At 41.8% G+C, this 17,914-nt stretch overlaps 1 protein-coding gene across 3 annotated transcripts in view; it reads left to right on the top strand.

Moving 5' to 3' along the window:
- KDM5A (lysine demethylase 5A) overlaps nucleotides 1-15,588 on the top strand; it is a 56,700-nt gene extending 41,112 nt beyond the window's left edge. For 2 of the 3 annotated variants that reach the window (XM_054077026.1, XM_054077033.1), the window contains exons 25-28: nucleotides 1,358-1,517; nucleotides 1,808-2,028; nucleotides 4,177-4,590; nucleotides 6,902-15,588. In XM_054077026.1, coding sequence (XP_053933001.1) covers nucleotides 1,358-1,517; nucleotides 1,808-2,028; nucleotides 4,177-4,590; nucleotides 6,902-7,114 — 1,008 coding nt within the window. In that variant the 3' untranslated portion in view covers nucleotides 7,115-15,588. Of the gene's footprint in view, nucleotides 1-218; nucleotides 279-1,357; nucleotides 1,518-1,807; nucleotides 2,029-4,176; nucleotides 4,591-6,901 lie in introns of those variants that run through there. The other variant, XM_054077041.1, reaches the window with a different exon arrangement.
- Nucleotides 15,589-17,914: the final 2,326 nt, after the last annotated feature.

Genomic DNA, 17,914 nt, shown 5'->3' on the forward strand with positions numbered 1-17,914 from the left:
GATATTGTACTAGATAAAAGTCTTTGCTATGTAGAGGGAAATATCTTCCTCTTTCTGAATACTTATTATTTTCATCTGGGCAATTTAAATCTGAATTTCCCACTTCTAGTTCTGTACTGAAATCATTAGTGTGCACTTCACTTCCTTTTAAACATGTAACTGAAAGCCAGAGAGAGATTACCGTTCTTAAATTCCCTTTTTATGTCATGAAATGACAGTGTCTGAGTGGTACAATTTCCTGAGTTGGCCATATTGGGATCCACACAGCTAATCTTCAGGTAAATATTGTCAATAACTGCTCTATGGCCTTTCTCTTCTTTTAAACCAGCTTCGTGTTTGTTGTTTTCTGAAAGATTTCAGTCTTACATGGCATGCTAAGTATGTTTAACCTATTGACCAGTCTTATCACAAATATGATGGGGTAGGTAAGTTCTGGAAGGTGCTATGGATATAGACAGCTGGTTGAGGAGGTTGTTGTCCCTATTGATTTCACCTGCAGGGGTGAGGAGGAAGAGGGGAGAAGTGAGTACTAGTGGACAGCAGGGAATCTACACAGGTGGGCTTGTACTTTCTGAGTTCTCTACCTAACTTAATGAAAAGTAAAAGCTGCTCCCACTACTTAAGAGGTTCCCATCTCTCTTTATGGATCCACCTGCATCTGAAGGCATGTGTCCCATTTCGGTGTGACACATTTAAAAAGTCAAGCAGCTGTTATACACAATGCGCTGAGTGCAAGCCAGTGCCATCATTATTCTGTTCATTGATGTATTCACAACAGTCTCACTTTACAGTCCTCTTCCTTTCAGTGTTTGGTGCTATCTTAAAATGGTTCCAGGCTGCCATAAAAGTCCCAATATCAATGCAACATTGAATTATTTGCCCTTATGTGATCATCCATCTGTTCATAATTTGTTGCTGTGCTGACCACACCCTGGTTTTGCCTCACCTGTAAGATCTTTAATAATTTCTTTCTACAGTAACCGTTATTTACCCCTTCTTTACTGAAGATTCCCGTGTTTATGGGCTTGTAGTCACTTCTCTTCAAGCAAAACATTTGTGTAGGCTATGAGTCAGCATCTTGTCATTATGTTGACTTCTGATGACCATACTTAGTGAGGGAATCTGTCAAGTGTTTCTCACCAGCTGGCTATCAATCTATTGACCTGTCTCCGTAGAAATGCCCACTATGTAAGCAGAGATGTAACTTGTACTTTTTGTACACAGTCTTGCTGTTTCTGGTGGGGTGCTTCAAAGTAGGATTTTAGAAGCAGCAGGCTGACTGGTCTTGGTAGAACTTACTTTGAAGTAGATGTTTTCTGGATCCAGATGTTGCATGTTTTCTGTGGGTCTTTTTCAGGACAATGCCAGTGTAAAATCTTCTAGCAGCTTGGAGCCCAATTTGTTTTGTGATGAGGAAATCCCCATTAAATCAGAGGAAGTGGTGACACACATGTGGACTGCTCCCTCATTCTGTGCTGAACATGCTTATTCATCTGCTTCTAAAAGCTGCTCTCAAGGTATTTGCTTTTCTGTACATTAAGATGAAACTGAACAGATAGCTGCAATGAGCAAGTCAGAAAGAAGGGGAACTGCTCTGTTACCTGTGCTAACTGTAGAGGATGTGTTGTCTGCAAGAATGTACATTAGAATAACATTGCGGTTGTTTCCTGATGTCTGATATATAAACCTGTGTCAGTGTTTTTTGCTTGGGATTGTTTCCCTCCTTAGATCGTTGCTAAGTATGTAATTTATTTTTGGCTTTGATCTCTTCCTCTTATCCGAATATGACTTGCCTCTTGTCTGAAAGGTTCTAGCACTCCAAGGAAGCAGCCTCGGAAGAGTCCTCTGGTACCTCGCAGTCTGGAGCCGCCTGTATTGGAGCTGTCACCTGGAGCAAAAGCTCAGCTGGAAGATCTAATGATGGTGGGAGATCTACTGGAAGTATCGCTGGATGAGACTCAGCACATCTGGCGGATTTTACAGGCTACGCATCCACCGTCTGAGGACAGATTCCTTCATGTCATGGAGGTATGGAACTTGAAGTATTCTGGTATAGAAAAATAACCCTGCATTATTTTGGTGTTTTTTTAAAAAAAATATAATCTTCGGTAGTTGAATTATTAGTTACCTGACAGGTTTGGATTTCAACCTGGGAATAATAGATTACAGAAAATAACAGAAGAAGAGATCCAAAAATTCAGTTCTCGATCACTCATGCTATAGCACTGTCCTCCACAATTAACCATATCAGAACAGCTCCCTTAGGCTGTTCCATATGCAAACCTTATTTTAGAAAAGGTAAGGTTAGGGAGGGAAATGTTGGTTTTGATTATACTTGGAATCAGTACTGATCTGTAAAAGAATTACAGAAAACTTATAGGAAGATGGAAAGTCTGCACTCAGCTTATTTAACCTGATGCTTGATGAACTTCCCGGGGAAGGAACACTGGGCTGTTTTTAATAAAACGTGGTTTGGTAGTGCAGGTAATAAGTTCCCTATTTTTCCTTAGATTAACATAGATACAGAAGTTTTTCTATTAATATACTGTGAAGATGTGCTCATGTCCTTGCTCAGCTGACAGTGAATGAGGCAGGCTTATCTGCGGATTCTGAGGTCTAGTCCAACTCATTTAGCCTCATTCATGCAATGCCTGAGCAGTGTGTGCAAATGAGGTCTGTGTGCTGGAAGAGATGATGGACTCTTCTGTTAAAGAGCTGTACCGAAATCCATCCTTTATCATCTGTCAGCGGAAGGTGGGGGTCAGTTTGACCATATGCAGTTACGGAGTATATGATTGCTTTTGAATTACTGAACTGCAGAAGAAATATATTGAAGATGATTCTTGCTTGACTTTTTGATAATGTGCACGAAGGTATGATGGAGGGTTACGTGCTGTGAACGGTGAAGTTAGATGGGTGTATTTTCTGGATGCCACCGGTATATAATGAGTTAAGTCAAGGTGTTGCCAAACTGCTGTTGGTTAGGACAGTCATTTAAAGCAGACCGTGCCTCCAAAGAAGTACTGCTTTACTGTGCTTTGACTCAAGTACTTCACTTCATAAACTTAATGCTCTTTTAGTACGATGATTTTGATATGGGATTGATTGAAAAACAGTTTGAATGCCAGCAGATAGCAGTTTAACAGTCTGGCATACTATTTATACTAGTTAAGCACATCTTTTTTTTTTTTTTTTTTTTTTGAGGCAGCAGGGTGGGGTTAGGGTGTGTGTGTGCATTAAGACATTTTCTGGTTAACCCTACCGAATACTCGTTTGACCATAGCTATTCATTTGGAATTGAATACCTTTCTATGTCTATCTACATGCAGAACAGGTAGACTTTTGTAGAATAACCTTCAGAGGATTTGTTTTCTGGGTGGAGTAGCTATATTAAGTAGTGTACAGTAAACAGAGTCTTTTTTTACTAGCTTATAGTATGTCTTTAATCTATTAATTATTTTTAAGGTTGAAGCATATAACTGGATTGACTGAAATTGAGTCAGTCCTGTTTGTAAAAAGGGGCTATACGTATGAATCATTCCAATATAAATAGGACTTGTCACTGTGGATGCTACCTGCAGTGACAGAGTTTGCCAATTTTAAGCCTCACTTCTGAACTGAATCTGCTATTTAAGAGTTGTTAATGATGCCGGGATATTTGTGGTGTGTGCCAGTTTGGGACCTATTCAAATAATGGATCTGTTACTTTCTTCTCTTACTTGAGTTGATGGTGCATTTCAGAATTTAGCATTTGCTCTTTCTTAATCTCCAGAATAGCAATTGCTTTCTCTCAAAAATAATTACAAGCAAGACTGGCTTGGGATGAAAAATAAGCAAGAACATCTAACAAATTATTAAGCTTCTCAACTTCTATTAAAAGCAATGTGAGAAGGGAGTTGTAATTATTGCTCGTTCTGCCTCCATACCCTTGCTGCTTTCTTACTTCTTCCAATGGACGTTTTTGATTCATTGTACTTTGACACAGTTGATGCCACTTGTGATTCTTTTGTGGTATGGTGAAAATTCTTGTTTAGAATCCATAATAGTATGTTGTTGGATAGGTTTCTTCATACCATGTCAGGGTAGTGGTGGAAGTTCGTACATCTTTCAAACTATGGGTTTGCAGTGTACAGAAATTTGCATGTGAAAAAATCTCTTTTCACTTTTCTTATGAAGGATGACAGCATGGATGAGAAACCATTGAAAATGAGAGGGAGAGACTCTTCTGAGAGGAAGCGGAAACGAAAGCTGGAGAGAGCAGAGCAGTTCTTTGGAGATATGAAGCAAAAATCTAAAGAGCTTAAAAAACTGGAAAAACCTAAGAAGAAGAAGCTAAAACTCACCATAGATAAGACAAAGGAGCTGAACAAGCTGGCAAAGAAACTGGCTAAGGAAGAGGAACGGAAGAAGAAGCAGCGGGAGAAGGCAATTGTGCCAAAGGTGGAATTAGTAAAGGAGAGTGCAGAGAAAAAAAGAGAGAAGAAGGTTCTAGATATTCCTTCCAAGTATGACTGGTCAGGAGCAGAGGAGTCGGATGATGAGAATGCTGTATGTGCTGCACAGAACTGCCAGAGGCCCTGCAAGGACAAAGTGAGTTTTAGCTTAATTCTGTCGTAGGCATTTCTGTGCAAAGTCAAAAACCCCAGTGAAATTTAATAATTAGGTTGAACAGCATGAGTAACAGAAGTGATGAGATTGGTAGTGAGACAGGATTGAGTAGTATGTGGGCAGATACACAGATGCGGTAGATAAGAGAATAATGAAGTTTTATAGTCTTAGGTGCTTTAAAATGGGAAAAGGGAAAATGTACTGTCTTGGTTGGGAAGTTTAACGTCTTCAAGCTGTGTAATTTTTTTTTCTGCAGGCTATGCAGTACACATTGTCTGATTCAAAGGATCAGTGCTGTGACTCAGCTAGAAATGTTCTTAGCATAAATGTGTTTCTGAGAAGAAGTGGGGGATGTTTGGTACTTCTAAATGAAGTAAATTTTCTGTATTTCTTGCATGCAGTCTGTGAACAGAGATGTTGCAGGCTGAGGTATCTACAAGCTGTAGTGCTTTGCTTTTGTCGTTGGAGGTAAACTATCAATGATTTTAGACCTAGTCAGATTTATTACAAAGGAAACTTGGATCTGCCTCTCTCGATAGGACTGTCTGTTCTGATTGTCAGCTTTTAACATGGACTAATTGATGGTCCAAACTCAATGTTTTTTGGGGATTTTTTTCTGCTTTTTAGAAAGAAAAACAACCCCACTTCCAATAACAACTGTGGGATTGACACTACACTGCACTGGTTTGCAAGAGAGAGTGAGCGTAGGAAGAAATACAAATACCAAGAACTCATTTCTTGTTTCATAAAATTGAAGCATGGGATTCAGGTGTTCATCTGAATGCTTAATAAAAGCAGTTAGAAGACTGGTTTTGAAGTCTTAATCTTATACTAAGATTAGGAATTACACTGGAAAGTGAATTGCTCAAAAAATGAAACAGTCTTTGTACCACTGTTCTCTTTACTTCACAGATGATAATTGGGTTATTAGTACATTTTTACAGAAATTGAGATTGCAGGAGGAAGGAGAGTGCCTTAAGTTTATATTATAAAGAAAGTCATACTAAATTAATCAAACTGCCATAAATGAAACTGAATAAAATTCCTGATTGTATAATCAAAGCTTTTAATGGAATGACATATTATTGTCCATTCAAGAGGTGAATGCCATACAAGTAAAAAATGGCAACTATAGGAATGTAATGACTGCAGCTGTTAGAGTCCATTACTAGTCTCTTTTAAAAATTTTGTTCAGTGTAGTTCTCCTACAAACTGAAGTACGATCTTGAGCTGATCTTTTGGTTTTACCCTCTTCTGTAATGTGAAAGCAGAACTACAACAGTAACAATTTCTATAGCTGTACCAGTGCGTGCCATTAAAATTTAATAATATGTGTTCATTATCCTGCTAGTCTGCTTCTACTCACTGACTGAACTTAACATTTACTTATATTCAGGGAGTTATAGAAATCTAATAAGTAATCTTTTTTCTTTCTTAAGTTTTAATTTACTTTTCATGCATTTCTTAATTGTTTTCTATCAAGGGAACAGATTGCCCAGGGAAGTTGTATCTGCCCCATCCCTGGAGGTGTTCAAGGCCAGGTTGGATGAGGCCTTGGGCAGCCTGATCTAGTGGGATGTCCCTGCCCATGGCAGGGGGATTGGAACTGGATGGTCTTTAAGGTCCCTTCCAACCCTAACTATTCTATGATTCTGTGATTTTAAGTTCAGCTCAAAGTTTGAAATAGTTTTGCTTAAATGTTCTGACAGTTTGGAAGTACAGTCTGCATGTTTTTTTTGGCATTCAGTGTCCTGCTCTAAGCCTGGTATCTGGCTGGTATAAAAGCGTTAAAGCTGTTGATGTCACGCGGCTTCTCTGTACCCAAAAGCAATAATCGAGTCCTTCTGTTTTCTGTAATGTCTAAGCTGCAAAAGCTACCACTTGATGATGCAGTCTAAGGATTTATATATAATTTGGGATGTGTATTTGGAGAATCTCATCTGTGCTGAAGTAACTGTCCCCGAGCAAGCTTCTATTTTAAGTGTGTTCTAGTGTACCTGTATCTCATTTGAGAAGATGCAAGTGCCATATTCCTCAGTACTAGCAGTGTGTGTTTGTACTGTGATGGTCTGAGGGTGGGCAAGGCTTCTTGAAATAGGTATTTTTTTCCTGTATTAAACTGAAGTGGCTTGTTTAAACAAGCTCTACAGGGCATTAATTTGTACCAAAAAGTACAAATTAATTTTTGTGTGCTAGGTATGTCAGGTGGGTTTAGTGCAAGGCAATTTCTTCATAGAAATTATGCCTCTCTGTCTTCTAATGTGCTACATGTTGCTGATCTGATCTCTTGCAGGTAGACTGGGTGCAGTGTGATGGTGGCTGCGATGAGTGGTTTCATCAAGTTTGTGTTGGTGTCTCTCCAGAAATGGCTGAAAATGAGGATTACATCTGTATAAACTGTGCAAAGAAGCCAATGCAGGGACCAAGTAGCCCTGCTCACGCACCACCTCCTCCTTTCTTATTGAGCTACAAACTACCAATGGAAGATCTTAAGGAGACAAGTTAGCAGCTACTTGATGCCTGGAACTTCTTGGGAAATGGACCACTGAAACCCTTCAAAAAGGGAGGGTTTGAAGCTAATGTAGCCACTGAGCTTCACTTCCAAGGATGTACAGACCTGCAGCAGAGTTGGTCCCTTCCTTTCAGCTGGCTTCCTTCATAGCATGGGGACGTCAAGGCACAGTGGTACCAACTCGCCTATGCAGACACCGCTTGATTAAGGAGCTCCAGCCAGTGTTTTTTGACTTGAGTATTTCCATCTTTGAGTGTGGCTGTTGCTCTTAGAGACTGAGCAAACCCAAGGCTGTTAGATTAGACACTGCAAAGTGTTAGAAGTACGTGATGGCAGTGGAGCTGGCCTGGAATTGGTAGACATAAGCTGGAGCTTTTAGACCTACCATGTTACCCTAAGGAGATGACTTTGGAAGTTATCTTTTGTCTACCTATGCCAAGCCAGTGAGTAGGGCAATGTCTTGGGAGAGTTAAGTTGCCTCCATATGCAGGCAGCTAACACTACGCTATAAGGATGGGAGCAAGTGGATGAATTTCTTCTGATTTGTCTTTTGTAGCTAAAGGACAGAGGAGCTCATGATCTCAAAAATAAGCAAAGGTTCTGTTTACCAAAAAAGAAACCCAACTCTACTCTACTAGGCAAAAAGTTTTTTTTCCTTAGTGAGGAACAGCTGATCTTTCTGTCCCAAGGAGGACCAGAAAATATTAATGAAGATGTCTAGCTAGACCAGAGCTTGGGAAAAGCAGAGTGCTTCCCTTGCTATAGGGTTGCCCTCTCCTCTTCTAGGCTTTGCTTAGAGTTCTGCACTCCTGCACATTAAAGTTGTCTCACGCAGGATGGAGCTGGCAAGGAGGTATAGCACCCAGGGCACCAGCTTCTGTGATCTGTACCCAGGGATGGGAAGGAAAGAAGACAGCCCACTTACCTCAGAAGTTACACTGACATGTGCTTCTGTGAAAAGTTTCACTCACAACTATTTCCAGTATCACCAGGCTACGGGCATGGCCTCAAGTGATACTAGCAAGCAGTCTGCAGATACTGTTCGCAGTGCAAATCCCCTTCCCTGCTGGCTTTGCTGGATGTGTACCAGTGTACAATCAGCAACAGTTCTTGTCCGAAGTTGCCCCTGACTTTGCCAGGGAACCAGAGGGCTTGGGGTCATCCTGGGTGACAGTTGTTTTAGTAAATCCATTTTTAAAGAAGGACTTGTTTTTACTTTTTTCTAAATGTCTCAGACTACTGACTTGTTCTATAAATAGATTATTTTTCTTTGATTTTTTTATACTTACCACTGTTAACCAGCAGCACAGACAGAGGTTCACAAAGCAAAAACCTGCCCGTGGGCTTGGGTTTTTTTACTCCATTCCTTCCTTGTAGTACAAGGAATTAGCAGTTACCTTCCCCATTCTAGCTTGACCAGCTGCCTGTGTTTAAATAGGTAAATACATTTCATGTGCTACCTTTGTATTTGGGTTTGTTCCTATTAGTGGGGCATCTGGGCCTTAACGACTCCAGTGGATGCTGGTTTTGTGTATGTGAATGTCTTAAGCCAGCCACTGGGCTGTTTTGTCCCCCTCTCCACTCGCTCCCTATGTGTCCATTCTTCTGCAGTTCTAGGAGTGTTGTAAGTAGGGTCCAGTCTTACTAGGAGCTGGATTGGGATTTAAAGAAATATTGACAAAACCAGAAGTGTTCTGTCTTGACTGTTCTGTGTCCCTTCTCTTGTTCTCTAATAATTTGGAAGTTTATTTATCTGGCAGAATTATCCTTCCAAAAAAAATTCAGCTCAGGTAGACAAACTTTATCTGTTTATTTTGTTTGTGCTTGCTGCCTGGGAAGAGGAAGACGTGCAGAAGAAAAAGATCTAAGATGGAAGGCAGAAGATACGGGGGTTTGGGAGCTTTGAGTGCAAATTTGGCACAGACTTCTAATTCCTGCTTCTTAAAGACTTACATGGTGTTAAAAGCAAAAGCAAGCTGTGGTTAAGCATGTGGCTGGATGGGCACCCTAGTAAACTTAAGAGTATTATTTGTTTACTTATTTATGAAGGAGTCTATGCTATAGCTAGACATACCCTCTTTTTGCCTTCAGTTACATATTTTTTTCTTCTCAATGTACACTTAGTTTTGGTAAACTGGTTTAAACAGATGTTATTTTCCTTCAAGCTTTAATTGATGGTACTACATAAATGTTTCCCTATATGAAGTGGTTAGACTATCTGTCACAGGTGTTTAATCGTTCCAGAAGTAGACTAGTGCAAGATTTCTTAAAGAATCCCAGTGTTCTGTATTCTTTCCTGACTCCTAGAATCCATGACACAACAGGGAAAATATGGTTAGCGTATAGTGTTAGCCACTGAGCATATCCTCTCAACCATGCCTCCGTTCTCTGTCGTGATCAAGTCATTGTTATATGTAATTACCATCAACTGGAAAAGAGATCTCTTAGTAAATCTTCATTGAATGTTTCTGTTTTTCTAAGTAGAAGGTGTGGTGGAGAACATTCACCGTAGTCCCAGTTACCACAAGATGGAAGGAAACAATTGTACCATGCAATGGTCAATTATTCTGCTTGAAGCAAGCGTAGAGAAGAGTAAACAACAGAGAAATGTGCAAATAATATTAAAAGGTCACATTTTTAGTAGCTGTCTTTTACATTACATGGAGAGGCTCTTTATTATGCTATCAAAAGGAGATTGCCACACTTCTTCCTAGTTAATGGATGTCTCATCTGGTTTTGGGTAAGGTGTTTATAAACTGAAGACCATTATTAGCTTTACATCTTCTTGTTTAAGCTTATTTTTGAAAAGCATAATTCTTCTCAAAGGATTGCTGATAGTATGAACTTATGAATAAATGTTAACTTTTGGAAAAATCTGTAGATTTGTAGTTAGTGTTGAAAAACCTAAAGCTACAGCTGTTGTGTTTTCTCCAGACCTTAGGGGTTTGAATTTTGTAAAAGTGTACACAAAGAAGTAAGCCAAAGTTAAGCTAAAGGAGATTATTTTCTTACATGTCTGCTATAGCTGTAGGAAAAATCCCTCATGCTTAGAGACACAGTCTCAGCATACACAAAATCTTAGCTTGTGTGCCTAGAAAGGCATGTGTTTTAATGCTGTATTCTACAAAGGGTACTAGCCATTATTCATGTGATTTCTCTTCATGTGTCTGACATAAAAAGGTCAAAGAAATGACCTGAGCTGTTGTGAGGAATGAAAATTAGCCAGGGCTTGAGTTGTGTATCTTACCCAAACCATGTGGTTTCAAGCTTTTTTGGGTTTTTCTTTATAAGAACCAGGGCCTGGAATTGGGCAGCTTTACTTGCCTGGCAGTAAACATCGCTCCTGAATTCGAGTACCACTACTGTTAGGATTTACGCTTCTGAGAGATTATCTGTACCTGAATGCCTGTGCAGCCTGGACTGTTTGGTAATGTGGGCTTAAGATAATTTCTATAATATCGATTTTAGCTTAAAGGATTGGAATACACAGTGTAAGATAACACAGATGTCTGTGCATTTTGTTAGCCACATCAGGAAGCTTGCATTGATAATTGTGGGTTTTAGAATCACAGAGTGTTTTAGGTTAGGGGGACTTCTGGTGGCTATCTGGTTAAATATCCTGACTTAAACAGGGCTGACTTTGAAAATGGATCAAGTTTTTCAGGGCTGTATCCAGCCAAATTTTGAGAATTTCCAGGCATAGACATTCAACAACTTCTCTGGCTTCCTGTTCTGGTTTTGTAGCATCTTCAATGCAAACTTTTGTCTAATGAATAGTCAGAGATTCACTTGCTGTAGCTTGCCTGTTGCTTCTTGAAGAGTCTGGCTCCATATTTTCTGTAACTATCCATTACATAGTTGGGAGACGGCAGGTCCTTGAGCCTTAATTTTCAAGCTGGACAAATGCAGCTCAGCTTCCCTTGAGCCGTGTCATGTGCTGCAGCCTTGTAACAATTTTGGTGGTCCTCAGCTGGACTTGTTTCATGTTTGTCAATGTCTGGTTTTGTACTGACGAGCCCAAACTGGGTGGGATCAGGGCTGGCTGTTAAAGTTGCAAGGGGATACACAGACTCCTATTCAGTGTGTCCACTATTGGTCACAGATCCCTTGGTTTATTGTTTCTCAGGTGCAAGACTGATGAACTGCACAATTTTTTTTCCATTGGTACATCAGCCAGTCGAAATCCAACTGAATGGGACTTCTCCCGTGATTTTGGGTTTTCCTGCTCCCATTCTCCTGTTACTCAGCCTGGTATCATCTGCAAACTTGATGAGTGTGTGCCACACTCCCTGCAGCCAAGTGGGGAAGGCATAAAACAGTTTTGTCTCCAGTACCAGCCCCTGAGGTACTCGGCTTGCAGCTGGCTGCCACTGAGATTTCCAATCTAAACTACTGAAGTCTGAGCGCAGCAGTCCACCCTGTTTTTCAGCCCTCGTGGTAGGTTGTCCATGCACTCTTAAGCGTGTTTTTCTGTGAATCAGAGTAAGCAATCATTACTCTCTCCATGTCCATAATATTCATCCCAGATGGCAACTAGATCAGGCTAGCACTATAGTGGTTACTATTACCAGTCACTTTATTCCTCTTGGGCCTGGATGCAAATTTAAGGAGGATTTGTTCTGTAATCTTACCGGGGATCGGGATGAGGCTAGCCGCCCTGTAATTGCCTGCATCTTCCTTGTTTCCTCCTGCATTGAATGGGTGTGTTATGCAGAAGGGTTCATCACAATCCACCGAGAAAACAGTCCTCTATACAGTCATTTTCCAAGGGTTCATTCATCATTGTATAGGATTCAAAGTTAAAAAAGCAGCCAGTTAGAATTGCATGTTCCTGAGATGCATGGAAAACTAAATGGCAGAATTGAGCTGCTCCGAGTGCAGCTCATACCCAAACTATCTGTGGGCTAGTGAACAGTAACCTTGGTCCCAAACATCTAGATGCAAGTCCAAGCTGGTCTGGTTGAAGTCAACATTGTTGACGTATGGTTCTTTTGTACACAATTCCGCACAGTGAAGAAAGGTGTAATATGAATGAACATGAACGAGGGTATCTGATCTTCTAGGAGACACAAAACAGTCTTCAGAACAAAAGACTGTTTACTAGGCAGCTGATTGAGGGTAGCTATCACCTCTATTTTGTAGTGTTCTCTAACAGTTGGTAGAATAAGTGCAACACAGAGTTGTAGCCTAGTAAAGCAGAAAGTATTCAGGTATTCATCAATTGCTTATCAGACATACCTTGCTGTCACTCTAGGTATGTGTTACATTCCTTTAAAAGTAATGACTGATTAAGAGAACTGCTGTGCATTAGCAGATGTTTTGTTGTTGGAAATGAAAGAGTTTAAAAAGGTAGAAAAAGTTTCTTAAAATCATTCCTGAAATCATTCCTGAGCGTGGTGAGGCACTGGAACGGGTTGCTTGGAGAAGTCGTGGATGCCCTATCCCTGGAGGTGTTCAAGGCGAGGCCGGGTGAGGCTTTGAGCAACCTGATCCAGTGGAAGGTGTCCCTGCGTGTGGCAGGGGAGGCTGGAAGTGGATAATCTTTACAGTCCCTTCTAACCTTAAGTATTCTATGATTCTAAATTGCTGTTAATGCCCCTGTAGGAAGTTGAGAACCGTGATCTGCAGAAAACCAAAATTTGAGACTGCTTTTGAGTTAGATGAAAATACAAAGTGGGAAACTCCTTGAAATCCTCTCCAGCTGCGGTCACTAAGAATGTGTTTGATCAGCCTGCCTGAACTGAACAGGAACTCTGCTTGGAGCACTGAGGCAGCAGGAAAATGCCATAAATCCAGCCCTTATCAAAATTCCAGCCATGTTGGCTTTGGGATTGTGATAAATGTGTAGGACAGCTGGAAACTGCAGCAAAACATTGAGAGCGTTGAGCCTTATGTAATGAGATGGCTTGGTACAAATGAATGTTAAGTTGCAAGGTAGAGGCAATGAAAGTAGCAAAGATTTATTGAAACCCAGAAATATTTGTAAGGAGACATGCTCTGAATGCCTTTGATACAAAAGCCCTGCTGCAGTTAGTAGTTTTAATCTTAGATGGAGTGTTGTGTCTCAATCAGAAGCTTTCTAGAGGCCAATTTTTGGCAGTCTGTATGTCTACTTCCCACTCCCCGCCCTTACCCTCCTCCCCCAAGTTATTTAAAGCCAAGTGTCAGAGAGAACTGCTGTGCGTATTAATATCTGAGGAGAGTAGCCATTGCTGAACACACAGGTTCCGAGTTGATGTCACTATCCAGCCTGGCGTCTGCTTTTCGTGTCTAGGTGATGTGCCAGCAGATTGATCTGCTGCATCCATTTCCAGGTTGATCAGTCCATGCTCAGTCTTGCAGCAAATCGAGTCACCCGCCAGGCAATGGGTGTGCTGTGTTGCTCCCCAGGGAAGTAAGTTTTTTGCTACTGCTGTTCTGGGATAGCAGTAGAGCATACACAAATCCAAATTATGAATTTGAGAAACAGCTCTGATTTTAGTGGGATGTGAGTGCAAGCAGCACATTCTGTTTACTTCTGTCAACTAAGGGTTTAACTTTATACAGTTGAAAATTTAGTTAATCAGGTTGTCTTTGTGTGTCTACCATGGCATTATCAGAGCTTAATACTGTAAAGATGAAAATCTAGACATAATCAGTGTCTTGATAGCATTGCATCCCATTATTTCCCTGCCAGCTTTCCTGATAGTCTCTTATGCAGGACGAAGGCAGAAGGTAGATGCCTTAGCTTTGCCTAGAAACATTCTTTGGGAAGTCAATTGCTGCACACCAGTGTCTGCGAATATCTAGTAAAGAATCATAGAAGCTCTAGGTTGGAAAAGACCTTCGAGATTGAGTCCAACCATATTTGTCCACTACTCAGTCATATCCCTAAGCACTTCATCTACCTGTCTTTTAAATACCTCCAGGGATGGGGACTTGACCACCTCTCTGGGCAGCCAGTGTCCAGTAACCCTTTTGGTGTAGAAATTTTTCCTTATGTCTAAACTGAACCTCCCCTTGTGCTACTTGGAAGTCATTCCCTCTCATCCTATTGTCTATCACTTGGGAGAAGAGACCAACACCCACCTTGCATCAACCTCCTTTCAGGTAGTTGTAGACAGTGATAAGGTCTCCCTTCAGCCTCCTTTTCTCTAGGCTAAAACAACCCCAGTTCCCTCAGCCGCTCCTCATAAGACTTGTTCTCCAGCTGCTTCACCAGGTTCATTGCTTTTCTCTGGACATGCCCCAGCACCTCCATGTCCTATTTCTAGTGAGGGGCCCAAAACTGAACACAGTATTAGGAGTTCGGTCTCATCAATGCCAAGTACAGAGGCAGAATCACTTCCTTTGTCCTGCTGGCCACACTGTTTCTGATACAAGCCAAGATGCCATAGACCTGGGTCACCTGGGCACACTGCTGGCTCGTGTTGAGCTGGCCCTCAACCCACACTCCCAGGTCCTTCTCCTCTAGGCAGCTTTCCAGCCACTTCCCCAAGCCTCTAGCACTGCATGGGGTTTGTTGTGTCCCAGGTGCAGGACCCAGCACTTGGCCTTGTTGAACATCATTCTGTTGGTTGCAACCATTGATCCAGCCTGTTCGGTTTCCTCTGTAGAGCCTCCCTACCCTCAAGCAGATGGATGCTTCCTCCCAGCTTAGTGTCATGAGTGAATTTACTAGGGTAAATTCATCCCCTCATCCAGGTCGGTGATAAAGATATTGAACAGAACTGGCCCCAGCACTGAGCCCCAGGGAACACCACTTGTGACTGGTCCCCAGCTGGATTTAGTTCCGTTTACTGCAACTGTTTGGGCCTGGCCATCCACCCAGTTTTTAACGCACCAGAAGGTATGCCTGTCCAAAAAGTGGAATCATCTGGTAGCATCCCTACCAAATGCTGATGAACCCCCAGGTAAGAGTGTGGTACTTGTGCTCTTCACCTATCACAGAGGTTTAATCATTCCAGAAGTAGAAGGAGACCTGTGGAGTAGCTTGCCAGAGGGAAATCAGAGTCTTTGCCCTGGGGGATGGACAAACTTTCTGGTAATGAACATGTGTCTGGAGTGCCTACTGATTGTGAAAGAGAAAAGAAGCTGATGTAGTCCAGCACTGATGCTCTAAGCCCTGGACTATCACTTACTGTGTCTACAGGCAATGTGGGTGCAGAAGGAAGTGGATTCTAAGTGGTTTTCAGAAAAAAAAGGGATTTAGGAGAGTGTTTCCTGTGATGTTTACGATGCCTTAGTGGTCTTTTTGTGTTTCTGGTATTTTTTGTAAGCTGCATTTGTTAGAAGAGAGTGGATGACAGGTTATGAAATAGATAGTAAAGATGCAATACAGTGTTCTGAAAGGATCCTGCCCTGTTCCTGAATGTGCATGTGTGCACGAATTGAAGGCAGGAGGACTGATTTCCCCTGGCTTCTGGTAGGAATGCGCTTGGAACTGTCACACTCCAGCATTTAGGGGTGTTGGAAAATTTTACACGATTATGATTATTATATTTAGCAGCCACTGAGAATTCATTGATAATTTAAGGTAGGTCAAACAGTTGGATCTTAAGCAGTACTTAATCATAAACCTATTTAATAAGTGGTCAGTGACCTGGCTGAGGGGATGGAGTGTACTCACAGCAAATGTGCTGATGACACAAAGCTGGGAGGAGTGGCTGATACACCAGAAGGCTGTGCTGCTGTTCAATGAGACCTGGAAGGGCTGAAGAGTTGGGCAGAGAGGAACCTAATGAAATTCCACAAAGGGAAGTGCGCGGTCCTGTGTCTGCAGAGGAACAGCCCCGTGCACCAGTATAGGTTGGGGTTGACCTGATAGAAAGTAGCTCTGTGGAGAAGGACCTGCAAGTCCTACTGGACAACAAGCTACCCATGAGCCACCAATGTGCCCTTGTGGCCAAGAAGGCCAATGGTATCCCTGCAGTGCATTCAGAAGAGTGTGGCTAGTGGGTCCAGGGATTTTATCCTCCCCTTCTGCTCTGCCCTAGTGAAGCCCTATCGGGAGTACTGTGTCCAGTTCTAGGCTCCCCAGCTCAAGAAAGAGAAGGAACTACTGGAGAGTCCAGTGGACGATGATGATGATTAGGGAAGATGATTAGGGAACTGGAGTACCTCTCTTACGAGGAAAGGCTGAGAGACCTGGGTGTGTTTGGCCTGGAGAAGACTGAAAGGGGATCTATTGGTACTTGTAAATATCTAAAAGGTAAGTATTAAGAGGATGGGGCCAGAATCTTTTCAGTGGTGCCCAGTGACAGGATGAGTGGCAACAGCCACAAACTGGAGCACGGGAAGTTCCACCTGAACATGGGGAAAAAAAACTTCTTCACCGTGAGGGTGAAGGAGCACTGGAACAGGCTGCCCAGGGAGGTTGTGGAGTCTCCTTAGTCTCCTTCTCTGGAGATATTCAAAACACAACCGGATGCAATCCTGTGCAACCTGCTGTGGGTGAACTTGCTTTAGCCAGGGTGGTTGGACTAGATGATCTCCAGACATCCCTTCCAACCCTGGCCATTGTATGGAACCTATTCTAATCAAAACAGTGGCTTAATTACAGATTCAAAACTGATGAGATTCACGCTTGCTTACTATGTGCTATAATAAGTATATATTTGAGCACAGAAATACAAGGTCTGACACAAAAAGCCCAAGACTAGCCTTTTAACTCAGGAACCAAGAGTGGGAGGGTAGAGACAAAGAGGTAGTTATAGAACACATTGTAACCTGTCACAGTGAGGTTCAACTTGATTGTTTCACTCCGTAGGAGTGGATGCGTGTTCAAATATAGACATTTTCTTATCCTCAGTCAGAAAACATTGGTGTGCACAAGCCCAGAGTGCTTTGTCTGTGAGGCAGTTCTTAGCTAATAACAATATCACTGTGCTTGGGCACCTACCCTATTCACCAGACCTGGCTCCCTCTTTCCAAAGAGCAAGTCGGTGCTCAAAGGAACCCCTTTTTTGGTCAGTAGAAGATGTGAAAGCAAAAAGAATAGAGATCTTCAACAGTCTTTCAGAAAATAGTCTGTTTTGAATGCTGGCAGCACTGTATGTTGCTGTGTGTGAACTCAGAAGGGAACTATTGTGAAGGTGATCCTAGATTTCCTTAATTTGTTAAATATAAAGAGTTGCAGGCATAGTCTCATTTTTTCATGTTTGACCTCATATATGTGTATGCAAACATATATTAATATTTAAATGTGGGACTATGGATATTCACCATTACAAAGATTTATGCATGAATTTAAGTATACAAAAAATAGAAAAAGGGATGGATAGGATAGCCTGAAAACTTCCCTCTTAATATTGGTGAGAACTACTTGCATACAATGCACCGACATTCCATGACAGGCAGTAGTAGTCAAATTCCAGGAAGTCCAGGGTGATAGCTGGCTCTCAAGGAGGGATGACTTTGCCTAAGGCCTTTTTCGTTTGCTGTGTTGACAAATGAGATCATGTGCCACATCTGAGCAGCATCCCAACTCAGAGGGAGATTACTGGTCTCAGCCTGCTGTGATCCAGAAGAGCTCAAAGGGCCTTTACACAACCACTTGCTTATAGGGTTTTGAGATAACTGACTTCCGTCAGATATTTGAAATATTCATTTTGATGTTTAATGTTAATTTTGGCTCAGCTTGGAAGATGTAATTCTGGCGACGTTTACCACTTACATCAGACCACCTCACTTGGGTCACACTCCAGGTATCGGATATATTCGGTTGTTGGAAGGGGCTGATGGTCAATCTGTTTCTTAGGCAATGTAGGGGTGTTTTCCCAGGCACACAGAACTCCAAGAAGAGTAAAGGAACAC

Source organism: Cuculus canorus, chromosome 1 (genome assembly GCF_017976375.1).
Source record: "Cuculus canorus isolate bCucCan1 chromosome 1, bCucCan1.pri, whole genome shotgun sequence".
In the NCBI taxonomy this organism is placed as follows: domain Eukaryota; kingdom Metazoa; phylum Chordata; class Aves; order Cuculiformes; family Cuculidae; genus Cuculus; species Cuculus canorus.